Here is a 20,152-nt window from a genome sequence, read left to right as displayed (position 1 = left end):
GTTACGGCGTCATGGGCAACCCCCTAATGACATACGGGTATGAAATATAGACAGCAACCTACTCCCAGTACAGTCCAATATACCTGCAAAATTTCATAAAAATCGGTTAAGTCGTTTCGGAGGAGTATGGTAACAAACACTGCGACCGGCGAATTTTTATATAGATGTAAAATATTTAAATGGCTATTAAAAAATAACGGTCTGAGATAAAAAATTGAAAATTTAGGATTGTATGTATCTTTTGCTTCTACATCTCATAAAAATAGTAAAAAACGGTTTTTTCCAAAAATTAAAAAAATATATCAGGGGGGGCAACACCCCTTATGACGTACGGGTATGAAACTCCATATTATCCTATTCCCAGACCGCTAGAATATACATGTAAAATTTCATAAAAATCTGTTCAGTCGTTCTCGAGTTATAAATGGTGTAACTAACACAACCTCGACTTTCTTTTATATATATAGATGTAAAATATTTAAATGGCTATTAAAAAATAACGGTCTGAGATAAAAAATTGAAAATTTAGGATTGTATGTATCTTTTGCTTCTACATCTCATAAAAATAGTAAAAAACGGTTTTTCCAAAAATTAAAAAAATATATCAGGGGGGGCAACACCCCTTATGACGTACGGGTATGAAACTCCATATTATCCTATTCCCAGACCGCTAGAATATACATGTAAAATTTCATAAAAATCTGTTCAGTCGTTCTCGAGTTATAAATGGTGTAACTAACACAACCTCGACTTTCTTTTATATATATAGATGTAAAATATTTAAATGGCTATTAAAAAATAACGGTCTGAGATAAAAAATTGAAAATTTAGGATTGTATGTATCTTTTGCTTCTACATCTCATAAAAATAGTAAAAAACGGTTTTTCCAAAAATTAAAAAAATATATCAGGGGGGGCAACACCCCTTATGACGTACGGGTATGAAACTCCATATTATCCTATTCCCAGACCGCTAGAATATACATGTAAAATTTCATAAAAATCTGTTCAGTCGTTCTCGAGTTATAAATGGTGTAACTAACACAACCTCGACTTTCTTTTATATATATAGATGTAAAATATTTAAATGGCTATTAAAAAATAACGGTCTGAGATAAAAAATTGAAAATTTAGGATTGTATGTATCTTTTGCTTCTACATCTCATAAAAATAGTAAAAAACGGTTTTTCCAAAAATTAAAAAAATATATCAGGGGGGGCAACACCCCTTATGACGTACGGGTATGAAACTCCATATTATCCTATTCCCAGACCGCTAGAATATACATGTAAAATTTCATAAAAATCTGTTCAGTCGTTCTCGAGTTATAAATGGTGTAACTAACACAACCTCGACTTTCTTTTATATATATAGATGTAAAATATTTAAATGGCTATTAAAAAATAACGGTCTGAGATAAAAAATTGAAAATTTAGGATTGTATGTATCTTTTGCTTCTACATCTCATAAAAATAGTAAAAAACGGTTTTTCCAAAAATTAAAAAAATATATCAGGGGGGGCAACACCCCTTATGACGTACGGGTATGAAACTCCATATTATCCTATTCCCAGACCGCTAGAATATACATGTAAAATTTCATAAAAATCTGTTCAGTCGTTCTCGAGTTATAAATGGTGTAACTAACACAACCTCGACTTTCTTTTATATATATAGATGTAAAATATTTAAATGGCTATTAAAAAATAACGGTCTGAGATAAAAAATTGAAAATTTAGGATTGTATGTATCTTTTGCTTCTACATCTCATAAAAATAGTAAAAAACGGTTTTTCCAAAAATTAAAAAAATATATCAGGGGGGGCAACACCCCTTATGACGTACGGGTATGAAACTCCATATTATCCTATTCCCAGACCGCTAGAATATACATGTAAAATTTCATAAAAATCTGTTCAGTCGTTCTCGAGTTATAAATGGTGTAACTAACACAACCTCGACTTTCTTTTATATATATAGATGTAAAATATTTAAATGGCTATTAAAAAATAACGGTCTGAGATAAAAAATTGAAAATTTAGGATTGTATGTATCTTTTGCTTCTACATCTCATAAAAATAGTAAAAAACGGTTTTTCCAAAAATTAAAAAAATATATCAGGGGGGGCAACACCCCTTATGACGTACGGGTATGAAACTCCATATTATCCTATTCCCAGACCGCTAGAATATACATGTAAAATTTCATAAAAATCTGTTCAGTCGTTCTCGAGTTATAAATGGTGTAACTAACACAACCTCGACTTTCTTTTATATATATAGATGTAAAATATTTAAATGGCTATTAAAAAATAACGGTCTGAGATAAAAAATTGAAAATTTAGGATTGTATGTATCTTTTGCTTCTACATCTCATAAAAATAGTAAAAAACGGTTTTTCCAAAAATTAAAAAAATATATCAGGGGGGGCAACACCCCTTATGACGTACGGGTATGAAACTCCATATTATCCTATTCCCAGACCGCTAGAATATACATGTAAAATTTCATAAAAATCTGTTCAGTCGTTCTCGAGTTATAAATGGTGTAACTAACACAACCTCGACTTTCTTTTATATATATAGATGTAAAATATTTAAATGGCTATTAAAAAATAACGGTCTGAGATAAAAAATTGAAAATTTAGGATTGTATGTATCTTTTGCTTCTACATCTCATAAAAATAGTAAAAAACGGTTTTTCCAAAAATTAAAAAAATATATCAGGGGGGGCAACACCCCTTATGACGTACGGGTATGAAACTCCATATTATCCTATTCCCAGACCGCTAGAATATACATGTAAAATTTCATAAAAATCTGTTCAGTCGTTCTCGAGTTATAAATGGTGTAACTAACACAACCTCGACTTTCTTTTATATATATAGATGTAAAATATTTAAATGGCTATTAAAAAATAACGGTCTGAGATAAAAAATTGAAAATTTAGGATTGTATGTATCTTTTGCTTCTACATCTCATAAAAATAGTAAAAAACGGTTTTTCCAAAAATTAAAAAAATATATCAGGGGGGGCAACACCCCTTATGACGTACGGGTATGAAACTCCATATTATCCTATTCCCAGACCGCTAGAATATACATGTAAAATTTCATAAAAATCTGTTCAGTCGTTCTCGAGTTATAAATGGTGTAACTAACACAACCTCGACTTTCTTTTATATATATAGATGTAAAATATTTAAATGGCTATTAAAAAATAACGGTCTGAGATAAAAAATTGAAAATTTAGGATTGTATGTATCTTTTGCTTCTACATCTCATAAAAATAGTAAAAAACGGTTTTTCCAAAAATTAAAAAAATATATCAGGGGGGGCAACACCCCTTATGACGTACGGGTATGAAACTCCATATTATCCTATTCCCAGACCGCTAGAATATACATGTAAAATTTCATAAAAATCTGTTCAGTCGTTCTCGAGTTATAAATGGTGTAACTAACACAACCTCGACTTTCTTTTATATATATAGATGTAAAATATTTAAATGGCTATTAAAAAATAACGGTCTGAGATAAAAAATTGAAAATTTAGGATTGTATGTATCTTTTGCTTCTACATCTCATAAAAATAGTAAAAAACGGTTTTTCCAAAAATTAAAAAAATATATCAGGGGGGGCAACACCCCTTATGACGTACGGGTATGAAACTCCATATTATCCTATTCCCAGACCGCTAGAATATACATGTAAAATTTCATAAAAATCTGTTCAGTCGTTCTCGAGTTATAAATGGTGTAACTAACACAACCTCGACTTTCTTTTATATATATAGATGTAAAATATTTAAATGGCTATTAAAAAATAACGGTCTGAGATAAAAAATTGAAAATTTAGGATTGTATGTATCTTTTGCTTCTACATCTCATAAAAATAGTAAAAAACGGTTTTTCCAAAAATTAAAAAAATATATCAGGGGGGGCAACACCCCTTATGACGTACGGGTATGAAACTCCATATTATCCTATTCCCAGACCGCTAGAATATACATGTAAAATTTCATAAAAATCTGTTCAGTCGTTCTCGAGTTATAAATGGTGTAACTAACACAACCTCGACTTTCTTTTATATATATAGATTTAAAAATTATTTGTACTTAGTGCTTTAAAACTACTTAATATCTTTATCATACTTGGCATAAAGTGTAGGCACTGTACACCCTACTAAATTTTTCTTCTTCTTCTTTTACTTCTTGGAGATCTTTCGATATGTTTAATTCTGAAGCTGCTCTGGTTACTTTCCTGGGAGGTAGATTGCGAACTATCTTTTAGGTGGTCTTGGGCGGGTTGTTTTCTAGGGCAATTTTTGGGAGTCTATTCTCAATTCATCTTACATGGTTGTACCACATCCTCTTGCGCTGCCTTCCCCATCTTACAATATCTTGAATTTTGCATTGCTCTCTAATGTCTGTATTTCTAACTCTTTCTCTTCTTGTTTTCCCCACTATGGTTCTTAGGGTTTTCATTTCACCAACTCTTAGCATCTGTTTCGTTTTGCTGGTGTCTTCCAGCACTTCTATGCCATATGTCATGATCGGTCGTATGCAAGTCTTGTAGATTCTAATTTTACTATCTGTGCACATATACGGATTTGACCAGACTATCTCCCGCAGACATCCTGACAATGCAGATGCTTTGTTGATCTGACTCCTCATAGTCCAAGAGACAGCGCTGAAAAATCTCTTTGAATTCACTAAAGCTAGATTTTTCACAGTTGATTACTGTGATTGTGTAGAGAAACATACTGAGGTCGGTAAAGCGAAACGTAGAACAGGGGTTTCTACGAAGGTAATTAAATCCATTTACTAAGGCTGAAAATCAGTACACACATTCTAAATTAAATATAAATAAAAGTTATTATAGTCTGTCAGCTGTATGACGGGACACAGCCGGTCGGTCGGCCCCAGTGAATGTACAGGGTTATTCACTATATTTTGACCCCCTTGTAAACTACTTTATTTACAGAATTAGAAAAAAATGTAAAATACAAAAGTTATTTGATTTTTTGACATATATCGTACTAGTGGCGTCATCCATTTGGGCGTGATGACGTAATCGACCATTTTTTAAATTTGAATAGGAGTCAAGTGCTAGCTCATTTGAAAGGTTATTCAATTCCCTATTCAGTAAGATAAACCTTAACATGATTAATTATACAGGGTGTCCAAAAAAAATTTTAATTAAATTAATTGTTTAAATAATAATTCCATTTTTTTTGGGCACCCTCTATAAATAATGATCTTAATGCTTATAGTACTGTATAGAGAACTGGACTAAACTATAGAACTGAACTATAGAAATAGCAAGAAATGCGTCTGTAAAAATGAAAACAGTTCTCTGCAAAAAAGACCTTAGCTTAGAACTGAGAGTAAGAGCTTTGATATGCTACGTGTTCTCGATACTACAATATGGACTTGAAAGCTGGACATTAAAGCAAGAACACATAAATAAGCTACAGTCATTTGAAATGTGGTGTTACAGAAGGATGCTTAGAATAGCATGGACACAGAGGAAAACGAACACGGAAGTATTGCGAGAAATGGGTAAAGAATGCGAAATAATAAACACAATAAAAATAAGAAAGTTACAATATCTGCGACACGTAATGAGGGGACCGCGATATGAAATGCTAAGACTCAATACAGGGAAAGATAAGAGGCGGAAGGAGTATAGGAAGACGGAGAGTGTCATGGTTAAAGAATTTAAGGGACTGGTTTAGATGCAGTTCTATAGAACTCTTTAGAGCAGCGGTGGGTAGAGTAAAGATAGTGATGATGATATCCAACCTCCGATTAGGAGACGGCACTTGAAGAAGAAGATAGAGAACTGAATAACCTTTCAAATGAGCTAGCACACGACCCCTATTGTCATTTAAAAAAATAGTCGATTACGTCATCACGCCCAGATGGATGACGTCACTAGTACGATATATATGCCAAAAAATCATACTTAAAAAATTGAATAACTTTTGTATTTTACATTTTTTTCTAATTCTGTAAATAAAGCAGTTTACAATGGGGTCAAAATATAGTGAATAACCTGGTACATTCATTGGGGCCGACCGACCGGCTCCTGTCCCGTCATACATCTGACCGACTATAATAACTTTTATTTATATTCAATTTAGAATGTGTGTACTGATTTTCAGCCTTAGTTAATGGATTTAATTACCTTCGTAGGAAAGCAACTTTGATACTCTCTCAGTAACCACTGTTCTACGTTTCGCTTGACCGACCGCAGTATGTTTCTCTACACAATCACAGTAATCAACTGTGCAAAATGTAGCTTTAGTAAATTCAAATAGATTTTTCAGCGCTGCCTCTCCGTCTATCAGGTCCTTGACTGGGTCGTGAGTGCTTTATATATCTATGCCCAGATATCTGAATTGCATCACCTGTTCTATGGGGTTGTTCTCAACCACTAACTTACATCTGAGTGGATCTTTTGCTATTGTCATACATTTAGTTTTGTTGGTAGAAATGTTCATATTTAGTTGGCGGCTTACTTGAAAGAGCTGAAAGAGATGTCTCTGAAGATCATCTTCTGATTCAGCAATAAATGCTGCATCATCTGCGTAACACGCCATACCAATTCTTTTGTTGCCCATTCTATATCCGAGATTAAGAGATGTTACTTTGTTTATATTTTTGCCCATGAGTAGGTTAAACAAGAAGGGGCTTAAACTGTCTCCCGGTCTAATTCATCCCGGTGTTGGAATATTTTCAGTGAACTGGTCTTCTGCTCTAACTTTGGTTACGTTGTTGTTATTTAGGTTATGGACTATCTTTGTTATGCTGGTCGGTGTTTTATTTTCAATTAATATATTTAGAATGTCTCCCAGGCGAACTCTGTCAAACGCCTTCATCAGATCAATGAAGCAAATATACGCTGGCATGCCGAACTCTATAGCTTTTTCTTTTATTTGTTTTATTATAAATACTGCGTCTGTTATAGATCGCCCCTTTGTAAAACCTTGTTGTTCTTCAGCATTAGTGATTTGTCTTTCCAGTTTGTCCTTAAGAAAACCCGTGAAACGTTTCGTCGTTGTATTTAATAGGGTTATTCCTCTGTAGTTTTGTGGACAAGTTTTTTGTCCTTTTTTAAATATGGGGATTGTGATGCTCTTATGCCATTCCTCTGGTGTTTCTGTTTCGTTTAAGATTTTTTTAAAGAGTTGCGACAATTTATTTGCAAGTTCAGGGCCTCCATATTTTAAAAGTTCATTGGGTATACCATCCGTTCCAGATGATTTTCTGTTTTTTAGCTTCTTGACCTTTGCTTCTACCTCTTCGTCATTGATTGTACCACTTATATGTGTTTCATATCAAGTAGCTCTTTAAAATGCTGTTGCCATGCCTCTATAGGTACTCCCTTGGTCTGCACGAACTCGTTAACTGGTTTTTCCTGTTCCGAAGCATTTTCCATACTTTCTTTTGGGCACCATATAGGTCGTAATCCATGTCGCTAGTGAATTTAGCCCAATGTTCTCTTTTGATTGATTTTATTCTTGCGTTTACTTCGTTTCTTACTTGGACATATTCTGCGAGAGCTTCTTCAGATTGTGTGCTTTTTTATCTCAGGTAGCATTTGCGTTTTAATTCAGAGAGTTCTTTTACCTCTTGACAAAACCACGGTTTGGTGTAGTTTGTCGCTCGAGTGTTAATTTTCCACGTTCCAATCGCTTCTTCAGCTGCTTCGTTGACGCATTTCTTAATTACTATTACCACATTTATAACTACATTAACAACTTACTATTACTACCTACTAAATTATGATACATAAACGTTTCTGGCTACTACCAGAGGCGTACGACGGGAGATACTGAATGATTGACCCTTCCCAAATTCTACGCCACTGGCGAAATTGCTATTTTGGCGCAATTGTTCGATTCTCCAATATTTTGTGTGTAATTTTTATTTCATTCGTAACGATAACATCATCAGTTTTAGAGATATTTGAAGTTAAACATTAAACCGCACTTATTTTGATTAATGTATTGTGCTCCTTAATTTTTAATTTCAAATACCTCGAAAACTAATAAAATCGTTACGACTGAAGAGAATGTTATTAACATAGAACGTATTGGAAGATCTAAAAATTATGCTAAACTAACAATCAGTGGCGTAGAGTTTGGAGAGGCTCAACCATTCACTTTTCCCTGACGTAGGGTTACCATACGTCCGGATTTCGTCCGGACAGTCCGGATTTGAAAGACATGTCCGGATTGGCGACCGGATATGAGAAATGTCCGGATTTTTTTCTTTACTAAAAAAATGGAAAATACTAGGCCCAACGGTGGGAAATTTCATTCTGCCAGTACCTAAGGTCTAAAGTATGTTGAAACATAGGTGTATATATATGTATTTTAAACTGGCAGAGATTTTGGATGTTAGTTGCGTATTGTAGCGAAACAGCTGTACTTTTAATTGTGCCATATGGATTTCGCATATATGTACAATGTAGAGGTAGCAACACAGTCAAATTCACATTTTACATTTTCTACAACCCCTTGGACTACCCTGTCCGGATTTGGCCCTAATAAATTATGGTAACCCTACCCTGACGTATTCCTCTGGTGCCAGCCAGAAACGTTTATTTAACATAATTTTCTAGGGTATACAGAAACTACACTTTCTACCAAATCTGGTAAGGATGTCTAGTAGTATAAGTAGATACGGGGTAAAAATAGTTCTAAAATTTTTAAATAAAACACCCTGTAATTCATAAAGAATATTTTATTTATATGATTTGGGTTAAACGCTAATGTTTTGAGGTCTAGAATGTCCAATCTGTGGTACAGGGTATTTTATTTAAAAATTTAAAAACTATTTGTACCCACTACTGTAAAATTATTTGACATAACCTTGTCTTACTTGGCAGAAAGTGTAGGTGCTGTAGCTACGTACACCCGCGTACACCCTAAAAAATTACAATCCTCCGCCACTGGCGGAATTGCTCTTTTAGTATAACTTTTAGATTCTTTGATAATTTCTATGTAAATAACTCTTTACTAATAACAATAAAGTCATTATTTTTGTATTTATTTGAAGTTAAAAATGAAACAGCACAGTTATTTTGATTAATGTATTCTTAATTTTTTTTTAACTTATAATATCTCGAAAACTAACGATTTTCTCGTTACAATTGTAAAGTATATTATTTACATATTGCATTGGAGAAGTAATGTATTGGAGAATCTAAAAATAATGCCAAATAAGCAATTATGGCAGTGGTGTAGAATTTGGGAAGGGTCAGCCATCCACTTTCCCCTGTCGTACGCCTCTGGTAGTAGCCGGAAACGTTTATTTAATGTGATGTAGATACAGTACCTACACGTTCTGCTAAATATGACAAGGATATGTCAAATACTTTTAAAGTACTAGGTAGGTACAAGTAATCTTTAAAGTTTCAAATAAAACACCCTGTAACTCAGTACTGAGCCACATTTTATTTAAGTGATTTGGGTTAAATTTTAATATCTTGAGGCCTAGAATCTACAACTCAGAGATTGGACATTCTTAATTAATTCCTCTGTATATGAAAGTATAGAAACTTATTTCGAATACCTTGTACGGGTCCAGGTATTTCCGTCTTTATTTAAAAACGGCAAGTAAAGACCAATAAATTTACGTTGTATTTATTGTTTCCCATAGTTAGACGTATCAGAGGAGTATGTCAACTAAAACTGTCACTGTCACAGTGGCAGTTGTCAAACTCGACCGATACTTCTAAATGTGGGAAGCAATAAATATAATGTAAATTTATAGGTTTTTATTGCTAAATTTCACACCTCCACTAGTTTCATTTCTTTTTATCTCACAACTTAATATATTTTCCATCTCTTGCGCTAATCTTCCTGTTATTAGCGCGCTCATCACTATATAACTATTTTAGTTAGAAAATACCTACGTTTTAATTTGAAAAAGTACCAAATTGATCGTGTAGATTTTCATAAGATTCTTCTTTTTTAAAGTTCAAGTACCTAATTTCAGTTCTTTTTTGGCAAAATTATAGTTTATTCAGATCTTTTTCTCAAAAGAATATATCTCAAAAGAGTTTGTTTTATTTGAAAGCGTAGGCGAAAATTTTTAAATGCTTTCATTTTTTTGAATCCTGAGAAAACTAATAAGTATTTTTCAAAAATTTAAACGCACAATGAAAGATTACATTATTACCGAGGGCAGAAACTCACTTAGAATACACAAAAGGTTTCTTTTGAATGAGATATTTAAAATTAAAAATCACAATAAATTTTCTTTTTTTTTTCACCCTTGTAACTTATTAAAATACACCCGAAAGGAATATTAATAAACGGTGAATGGTTGAATAATATTAGATATGCAGATGACACCATAGTTTTTGTCGATAATCTGAATGATATACAGATATTAACAAATCGTATAACAGAAGTCAGCAACACATTCGGACTACCTCTTAACATAAATCAGACCAAATTTATGACAATTGATAAAAAAACAAAACTAAACGTTCAACTTACAATCAACCAACAGAATATCGAAAGAGTCGAGCAATATATACATATCTGGGCACCAATTTAAATAGGCAACGAGACCACTCAACAGAAATTAAACCGCGAAAAATAAAAGCAAAAGCAGCATACGATAGAATGAGACCCATTTTCAACAGTCGAGACATATCAGTAAAAACAAAATACCGTCTGTTGAAATGCTACATATTCACAGTTCTGCTCTACGGAATGGAAGCGTGGACACTACCTGTTGAATCTATGAATCGGCTCGAAGCTTTCGAAATATGGTGTTATAAACGCATCTTACGTATATCCTGGGTTGACCGAATTACTAATGTGGAAGTCCTGCGTAGAATATGGAAAGAGTGTAAAACTCTCATAACCATCAAAACTAAAAAAGTTAGAATATCTAGGACATGCAATGAGAAATCAAGAACGTTACGGCCTTCTCCAACTGCTTTTCCAAGGGAAGGTAAATGGTAAAAGAGGACCGGGAAAAAGACGCATTTCCTGGCTTCAAATTTTACGAAAGTGGTATAACACGATTACCACTGAACTGTTCCGCGCTGCGGTAAACAAAGTCAAGATAGCCATGATGATCGCCAACATACGGAACGTATTAGACACATTAAGAAGAAGAAACTTATTAAAATAAACATTATAGAAGTTTTCGAGTACTTTTGGCCCTCGCTAATAACGTTATCTTCCATTCGTCGTTTAAATTTTTCAAAAATACTTTATTCGTTTTCTCAGGATTCGAAAAAAAAAAGAATGCATTTAGAAAGCATTGGCCCAAAATTTTGCGCCTATGCTCCTTAAATTTCTAGAATGTAACCATAAAAACACAAGTTCAATAACAAAATCTAATTTTGATTTAATTTTAGTCATATAGTGATGTTTCCCAAACGAACGAAAGATAACTACATGGTTGGACTGGGCGTTTTAAAAGATACAACTTATTATAATTTTTGCATAGAGCCGCAGATAAAATCTCTTTTCGCAGCAATCGAGGGTCACTTGTACACTAACCCACCAAGCGGACTAATCTTTATTATAGATGTCAAAGGAGTAAGTATCTACCTATTCCATTTTAATTTAAAATTTGTTTTCTTCGCCGTTAGCTTCACAGTGAAGGTTGAGTCTTGGTATGTTCAATCAACCCTCTATTAATTCTCAATCCATTCAGAAAAAGAGTGTTTCAATGTAATTCAGTTTGACCAAAGTCATACCAAATTTGAGTTTGTGAAGTTTATATACTTATACACCGCCATATCTCCGTCCCCATTTTCCAAGCTCTTCTGTCGTAGGTTGTTGCCTCTTCCAGGTTCCTTACTGTAATTGACTCATGATATTAATCACGCCAACTTCTTCGAAGTTTTTCACTCTATCTGTCCTTGAATGAAAAATCCATTCTAATATTCTTCGGCGCTCTCTGTCTTCTGGCATCATTTTTACGTGTCCGAACCATGTCACTTTTATACCCTTAACTTTTTCATTAGCCCTACACCACTATATGGTAACAGGTTTTTTTTTGAAGATATATACAGGGTAAGCCACGCTCAACGGGACGGAGTCTACCGGGGAAACGGCTAAAGATATTAAAAATTCCTTCCGTAGGAATACGTAGATCAGAACCGACTACAAATTAAAATTTGTGAAATATATACAGGGTGTCCCAATTTGGCGTAATGATATAAAGTTATATATTTTTAAATGGAACAACCTATATTTCACTTTAATTTTGAATTCTACTGAACAAAATAATGTTACTTTATTTAACATTACTCATACCTATTTTTGATAGGTTTCGATTTATTTGGGTTTTTCTGAAAATGTACTATTCGCGAAATTAATTAATTACACATTATCCCATGAATTTTAATTAACGTCTTTTTGTCAGTTAATTGTCAACTGTCCATGCTTTACATCAGAATAATTACCATTTGAAGCTAATCTACAGAGTGTTCGCAATCTGAAGTGTCAATGCTGTACAATATTTTGTTTAATTACTTTCTTAACTTAAATGGGACACCCTGTATTTTACTTTAATTTTGAATTCTAATCAAAAAAATATTATTACTTTATTAAACAATCCCTATACCTATCTTTGATAATTTTCGATTTATTTGCGTTTTTTGAAAATGCACTATTCTTGAAATTAATTAATTACACTTTATTACATAGAGTTAAACAAAATATTAATTTACATTAAATTTTCAAAATGGTGTCCATTTTCTTCAATACATAACCTCACTCTGTGATCAAAATTTTGTTTTACTTTTCTTAACATTTCTGGAGTAACTGTTGCAAACGCATTACGAATACGCGTTTTCATGTCTTCAGCGGTTGTAGGTGGAGTTTGATAAAACAAACTTTTAATATATCCCCAAAAAAAGTCCATTGATGTTAACTCAGGTGATCTAGGGGGCCGATTGACAGCACCACCCCTACCTATCCACTTTCCGGGAAATGTTCTGTCTAAATAGTCATTACGCGTGTAATGTGCTGGAGCACCGTCTAGCTGCAGAAACATTGTTCTTCTAATATTTAAAGGGATATTTTGCAAAAGTATCCAAAAGTCTCTTCATAGAAATCTTAAAAACTTTTGTCCATTTAAATGGCCATTAAAAAAATACGATCCTATCACATGTACCCCTATTATTCCATCATATACATACAGTAAGGGACCATCGGTTTTGTCGATCACTACATCTACTCTACATTCACACAGTGGCGGCTCGTGATTTTTACAATAGGGGAGGCTATACCTAACTGTAAAATATCTAGACAAATTTGCACTAGCAAAAAAATGCGCCAAAAAATGTAATTTAAGGCCCCATTTTTTGACCATTTTTTATTTACATTTCATAATATCATCCTAATCCATAATTTCATGATATCAAATCATTTTAAAAATAGTTAGTTTAATTGTAAAAGTGTAATACCAAAGTTTGTGTCGTTTATTTGTTAACAATTCCATTTATTTGTAAATAGATACCTCGCATATCAAAAGAAATACAGATTTGAAGTTTTGCAGTCCATACATAATGAAGCTTCAAATTTTTTAAGATACTCAACTGAATTTTTTTAATTCTAAACGCGGCCTACTGCGAATTCACAAACACCATAAATTACCGATATTTTGCTTTGAGTTAGAGATATCGGAAAAAGTTATTTGAGCAAGTTGTTCCAAATATTATTATAACCCCACATACCAAATTTCATAACAAAATTCACACTTTTAGATTTTTCATTATTTTTAGTCAGGACCCTAAAATTCGTTGTCCCGAGACGCACGCAACCACGCAACGGAGCCGATAAGCTATTCTGCCTCCCTTAGTATATCTCCGGGCAGCGTGTGATGGCACCGTAGATGCCACTGTTAGGAGACCGGGTCTCCTTAAACGGCTGCTGCGCTGCACGGAGCATTAGCAACGGAGACTGTTGGGCTTCTCGGCTCCGTGCTCCGTTCATGCATCTCGGGATAACCCAGGGTCCTGCCTACAATAATATATGGAATAAAACTGAGACGCGATCATGCGTTCTAATGCTAATGCTCCGTACGTATGGATAATTAGTGATAATATGGAATTTATACGTTGTATAATAGTGAGAGTTGTACTTGCTGTTTTCGCGATTCATGATAAACAAAACAGTGTAGAGTGTGTAAAAAATTTATGGGGAGGCTGAGCCTCCCTTGCCTCCTCTGACGAGCCGCCACTGCATTCACACTCAAGATGCAGTAGAAGTAAACAACCCGAGACACGTTAACTGTTACAAGGGGCACTCCTGAATCGTGATTTATAATGTGTATACATTGTAAATCACATATGATGATTTAAAAATTTTATACATGGTAAATCATGATTCAGGAGTGCTTCTTGTAACAGTTAACATGTCTCGGTTTGTTTACTTCTACTGCATCTTGATTATGAATGTAGACTATATTCATGTTAATTTTCCGTATTATAATAGTGAAAGTTATGTCGATTCACGAGTCCATTATCATGGAAAGTAGACTCATCAGTGAACAAAATTTTATCAAAAAAATATTGATCTGCTCCCGTTTTGTATCGAAACCATAAACAAAACTCTAACCTACGTTCAAAATCAGTTCCATACAAATGCTGATGCATTTGAATATGGTATGGGTAATATTTTATTTTTTAAGAATTCTGCATATACTAGTTTGGCTTACTTCAATCTCCCTGGCCATCGTCCTTGTACTTGTGTTTGGATTTTCAATAACTGATTTAATAACTCCTAATTCGGTATTTTCATTTTCAGTTATGGGATTTATCAATTTTCGTTTAGTATAAACAATACTGCCAGTTTCATGAAACCTTGTTAAGGCTCTTTCAAATACTTCTTTACGAGGATGACGTTTTAAGGAAAATCTCTCAGCATAGACTTTTGATGCTAACAAAATGTTTTGATCACATTCACCCAGTATTAAAATCATATTTACTCGGTCTTTAATTGAATAATCTGCCATTTCTATTAATTGAAACAATACAGTTAATAGTTTGACTATTAGTTTGACAGCTAGGTACCTTTTGTTTTTTCATGGCATTCTTTATAATGTATAATTAGCTATGTAATTAACGACATTTAATGTTCCAGGTAACATAATGCAAATAGATCTGAAAATACTAGATATTAATATGAAATTTTACACAGTTTGATTATAATAATTGTTACAGCATTTAAATACAGGGTGTTTGGTTTAAGTTAGAGTAGAACTTTATGTAATAAAGTGTAAGATAAAGTATTTTCAAAAAAACACAAATAAATCGAAAATTATCAAAGATAGTTATAGGGATTGTTTAATAAAGTAATATTATTTTTTTGATTAGAATTCAAAATTAAAGTAAAATACAGGGTGTCTCATTTAAGTTAAGAAAGTAATTATACAAAATATTGTACAGCACTGACACTTCAGATTGCGAACACTCTGTAGATTAGTTTCAAATGGTAATTATTCTGATGTAAAGCATGGACAGTTGACAATTAACTGACAAAAAGAAGTTAATTAAAATTCATGCGATAATGTGTAATTAATTCATTTCGCGAATAATACATTTTCATAAAAATCCAAATAAATCGAAACCTGTCAAAAATAGGTATAGGGAATGTTGAATAAAATAACATTATTTTGTTCAGTATAATTCAAAATTAAAGTGAAATATAGGTTGTTCCATTTAAAAATATAAAACTTTATATCATTACGCTAAATTGGGACAGCCTGTATATGTATATTTCACAAATTTTAATTTGTAGCCGGTACTGACCTACGCATTCCTACGGAAGGAATTTTTATTATCTTTAGCCGTTTCCCTGGTAGGCTCCGTCCCGTTGAGCGTGGCTCATCCTGTATAACTTTTTCATTATCTACATCTAAATCGGGTGTTTCTTCATTGTAGTAGGGGAACATTGGATGCTAAATTTGCAGTTACTAAAGCGTCATGGGGACCTATTGGGTTGTGAAGATTAAGTCCTAACACCAAACAAAGTTAAGTTTTCATTTTAGTGGAGATTTTTCATTTTTTTTTTAAATTCAAATCTGCTATAGAAAATGGTAGTTCATGTTTAAGATTTTGAAGTAAACCCCACCCGACCTCCGTAGGGGGTCGTGTTTGGTGCCATTCGATAGATTTTTGAAAAATATTGAACACGTTTTTTTAGTTTTTCGATCAGATTTTCATATCGCTAAATATCGCGGGGTTACTATTTAATAATTTTAAAAATCTTTAATATTTTTCAGTTTTTCGATTTAATGTTAATTTCGCGAAATATTCGCTTTTTTGTAAAATTTTGTGACTCACTTATTTCCTTAGGTTCCGCTCAAAGTGGGCCCTCGTCAGATTTTTGAAATATACACTGTTCTGTTTTTTTGAGGATAGATTATTTACGGACTGCCCCCAACGCACGCCCCTGTATTAAGAGTCCATATATTGTAGCGGTACATTTACATAGCACCCCATGTCTTTCTCCCCATGTGATTTTCTGTCGCGTTCGAGTAACTGCAAAAATTCCTGCTTGAGCTCCCCTACCATTGCCTACTATTAGATATTCATATTTTACTTACCTATATTCATTTTTAGACATGAGGCTTTACAGTTGAGTCCCTGAATCTTTGCCCGTGCGTCATCATTTAAAGCATACGAAGTAAGTCGATGATAAGTCGGAAATTGAAATTTACTAAACGCAACAGCAAGTGACAGTAAGTGACTTGCTGTTGCGTTTAGTAAATTTCAATTTCCGACTTTATCATCGACTTATTTCGTATGCTTTAAATTTAAATGATGACGCACGGGTAAAGATTCAGGGACTCAACTGTATATATTATTCTTTTAATTTCCTTATCATATAGCTAAGACCGGCTTCATCTTCCGCGGTCACTATTTGTCATCAGCAAAGAACCTTTATAAAGACCATTCTTCCACCATTATTCTTATCATTTTCTCATCCGTTTTAGTAAGAATCTATCCAGATAAATCTTAAATAGGGTGGTTGATAAACTTTTTCCTTGTCTAAAACCTTTAATCGTTTTAAATGAAGATATAACTCCTGTTCCTGTTTTAATTTCTACAGAGCTCTCTTCGTAAAATTATTTTTGAGTAGCTTTAACACGTTAAGCCCCTCGTGACAAATGGGCTATGTCACAGTGCTGTGATCTTGGCAGACCGAGTGACCTTATCGGTATCTCACAGCGGTATTAAAATTAATTTTCAGCTCACATATCTCATAAAAAAAAAGAGTGTGTGTACTTTGTACACACGTAAGAAGTTATACTTCTTTATCACGATTGAAATATATTTTAAAAATTTATACGTTAACAAAAAACGGAACTGCCAACTAGTCTACTAAAACGTAAATACCACAAAGTTCTCTAACTACGCTTTTTTGTCGGTAGCTCGGTATTAACTTTATTAAAATAATATCAGAAATTAAACACAAAAAGGGAGGCAATATCATGCGGTGTAGTCTAGTCGCAACATAGGGGGTCCCGTGGGCACTTTTAGCCCGCCGCGATTTGATGGTGGTATTATAGGTTTTTTGGGTCGCTGAATCCAATGGAAGTGGTCTGGAACCCCAAATACGGTGCGTTTAATTGTTATTAACAAATTATGGTAAAATTAGGTGTTTTTCAGGAATTATTAAAAGCCCTGTAAATAAATTGATAGTGTTAATGTCTTCTCTGGTGTATTTTTGGTCGCTGAATCGAATGCGACTAGTCGAAAAGCTTAAAATGCATTATTTACAGCAAGTTTGTAGTCTTTTTCATAGTATTTTTATAGGCTAAATCGATTGTCACTAGTGGTGATAGCTTAAACCACGTTCCGACTTTGTTATTAATAAATTATTGCAAAAATAACGGCTATAGTACGTTTACTCACGGTTTTTGCTCTAAATTTTAAAAAACCACTTGGAATGACATGAAATTTGGCATGCACGTAGCTAACATGTTAAACAAAACAAGTGATATTGTGACGATGTGTGCTTTTACCCTGGGGGTAAGTTTCACCCCGTTTCGGGGGTGAAAAAATAAACCTTTAAAATAAGTCCGGAATTGGATAAACTGATTAATTCTAAGTAACTTTTGTTCTATACAGTTTTTTCACTAAGTCAATACTTTTCGAGTTATTTGTGAGTGAATATGTTCATTTTTCAACAAAAAAAACCAAATAACTCGAAAAGTATTGACTTAGTGAAAAAACGGTATAGAACAAAAGTTGCTTAGAATTAATCAGTTTATCCACTTCCGGACTTATTTTAAAGGTTTCCCTTTTTACCCCCGAAAAGGGGTGAAACTCACTCCCAGGGTAACAGCAGACATCGGCACAATATCACTTGTTTTTTTGACATGTTAGCTACGTGTATGCTAAATTTCATGTCAATACAAGAGGTTTTTTAAAATTTAGAGCAAAAACCGTGAGTGAACGTACTACAAACCGTTATTTTTGCAATAATTTATTAATAACAAAGTCGGAACGTGGTTTAAGCTATCACGACTAGCGGCAATCGATTTAGCGTATAAAAATACTGTGAAAAGACTACAAACTTGCTGTAGATGTGAAATTCGAGCTTTTCGGCGAATAAACAATTATTTTGTTATTAACAAAATAAGAAAATATTTTGAGTAATGGTAGAATAGAATAGAATAGAAATATGCTTTATTGTCACTGAAAATTATACAATTTTATGGACAAAGCTTAACATAGATTCAAGAAAAAGATATACATAACAATAACAAATCGCATTCGATTCAGCGACCAAAAATACACCAGAAAAGACCTTAACACTATCAATTTATTTACAGGGCTTCTAATATTTCCTGAAAAACCCCTAATTTTACAATAATTTGTTAATAACAATTAAACGCACAACATTTGGGCTTCCAGACCACTTCCATTGGATTCAGCGACCCAAAAAACCTATAATACCACCATCAAATCGTGGCGAGCTAAAAGTGCCCACGGGACCCCCTATGTTGCAACTAGACTAGTGCTCCCAAGCAGTCACCCAACCAGGAAATAACCGCCCCCGATACTGTTTGACTTCGGTGAACAGACGAGAGAACAATTATTTATAATCAGCCGTTGCCGATTATAAATGACAAGAGTTTTAAGTGTTCTTTACATTTTGTTTACGTGAAATTAAACTTGCGTAAATATTTACTAATAAATTATCAGTAAATACCTACCTATCACAGTCGTATATATTTTATAGTCAAACCCCGAAGTTCAGGCACTCCTAGGTTGGACTAGTCAATCCTCAGGTTAGTCAAACTAACGTTCTTAGTCAAACCCCAAAAGAAATTCCATTTTCGGCCTTTAACTAGTCAAACCTAGGAGTGACTAATTTGAATAGGCAAACGTCGCGTCGAAACTTAATTTCATGAAATCGGGCTTTGACCAGTCAAACCCCGATCAGGTATTAAAATATCATAATTTTTTAGATTGGGTTTCATAAAATGTCATTTTTTAATTTTAATGCTTATTTTATATTGTCGTATTTTTGTTGTAAAATAAAAAATTGGTCTTCATTCTCACATGGTAAAACATTATAACATTAATTTAGAATTGTACTATACTTTAGACCTTTAATATTAACATAATTTTGGAGATCATTTTTTATTGCAGTAGCATTTTATAACGACTTGTCCCCCTTTAGAATATTTTGCACTGATTTTTTTTTAGAGACAGCTGAACGTTGGACGCATCATCTTCCCAATTAAAAAAATTCTTTTTGCATTCTCCTATTTGGTTCCTCGAAAAAAGTGTGTTTATTTTTCTGTGTTTCATCCCTAGTCTGTATAAGCAGTCAACGGCTTTCTGATATTTGTATGATCGTCATCATCATCCAGCCTCTTGCGTCCACTGCTGAATATAGGCCTCCCTCATTTTTGTCCATTGTAAACTATTTTGAGCACTTTGCATCCAATTTCTTGACATTTTCTTGAGATCGACAGTCCAACGAGTTGGGGGTCTTGCTCTACTTCTTTTGTCTAATCTCGGCCTCCACCAAGTAATCTCTTCGTCCACCTCCCATCACTGATTCGGGCGACTTGTCCGGCCCAGTTCCATTTCAGGGTGACAATTCGGGAAATTACATCGGTAACTCCTGTTCTTCGTCTTAAGTCTTCA

At 33.6% G+C, this 20,152-nt stretch overlaps 1 protein-coding gene across 2 annotated transcripts in view; it reads left to right on the top strand.

Moving 5' to 3' along the window:
* Nucleotides 1-20,152, top strand: part of LOC114334084 (alpha-tocopherol transfer protein-like) — a 131,874-nt gene that overhangs the window by 27,349 nt on the left and 84,373 nt on the right. For both annotated transcript variants that reach the window (XM_050645581.1, XM_050645580.1), the window contains exon 3: nt 11,387-11,570. In XM_050645581.1, coding sequence (XP_050501538.1) covers nt 11,387-11,570 — 184 coding nt within the window. The remainder of the gene's footprint in view (nt 1-11,386; nt 11,571-20,152) is intronic.

Source organism: Diabrotica virgifera, chromosome 3 (genome assembly GCF_917563875.1).
Source record: "Diabrotica virgifera virgifera chromosome 3, PGI_DIABVI_V3a".
Lineage (NCBI taxonomy): Eukaryota > Metazoa > Arthropoda > Insecta > Coleoptera > Chrysomelidae > Diabrotica > Diabrotica virgifera.
The sequence above is the reverse complement of the archived record's forward strand: the minus strand, read 5'-3'. Positions and strand labels throughout refer to the sequence as shown.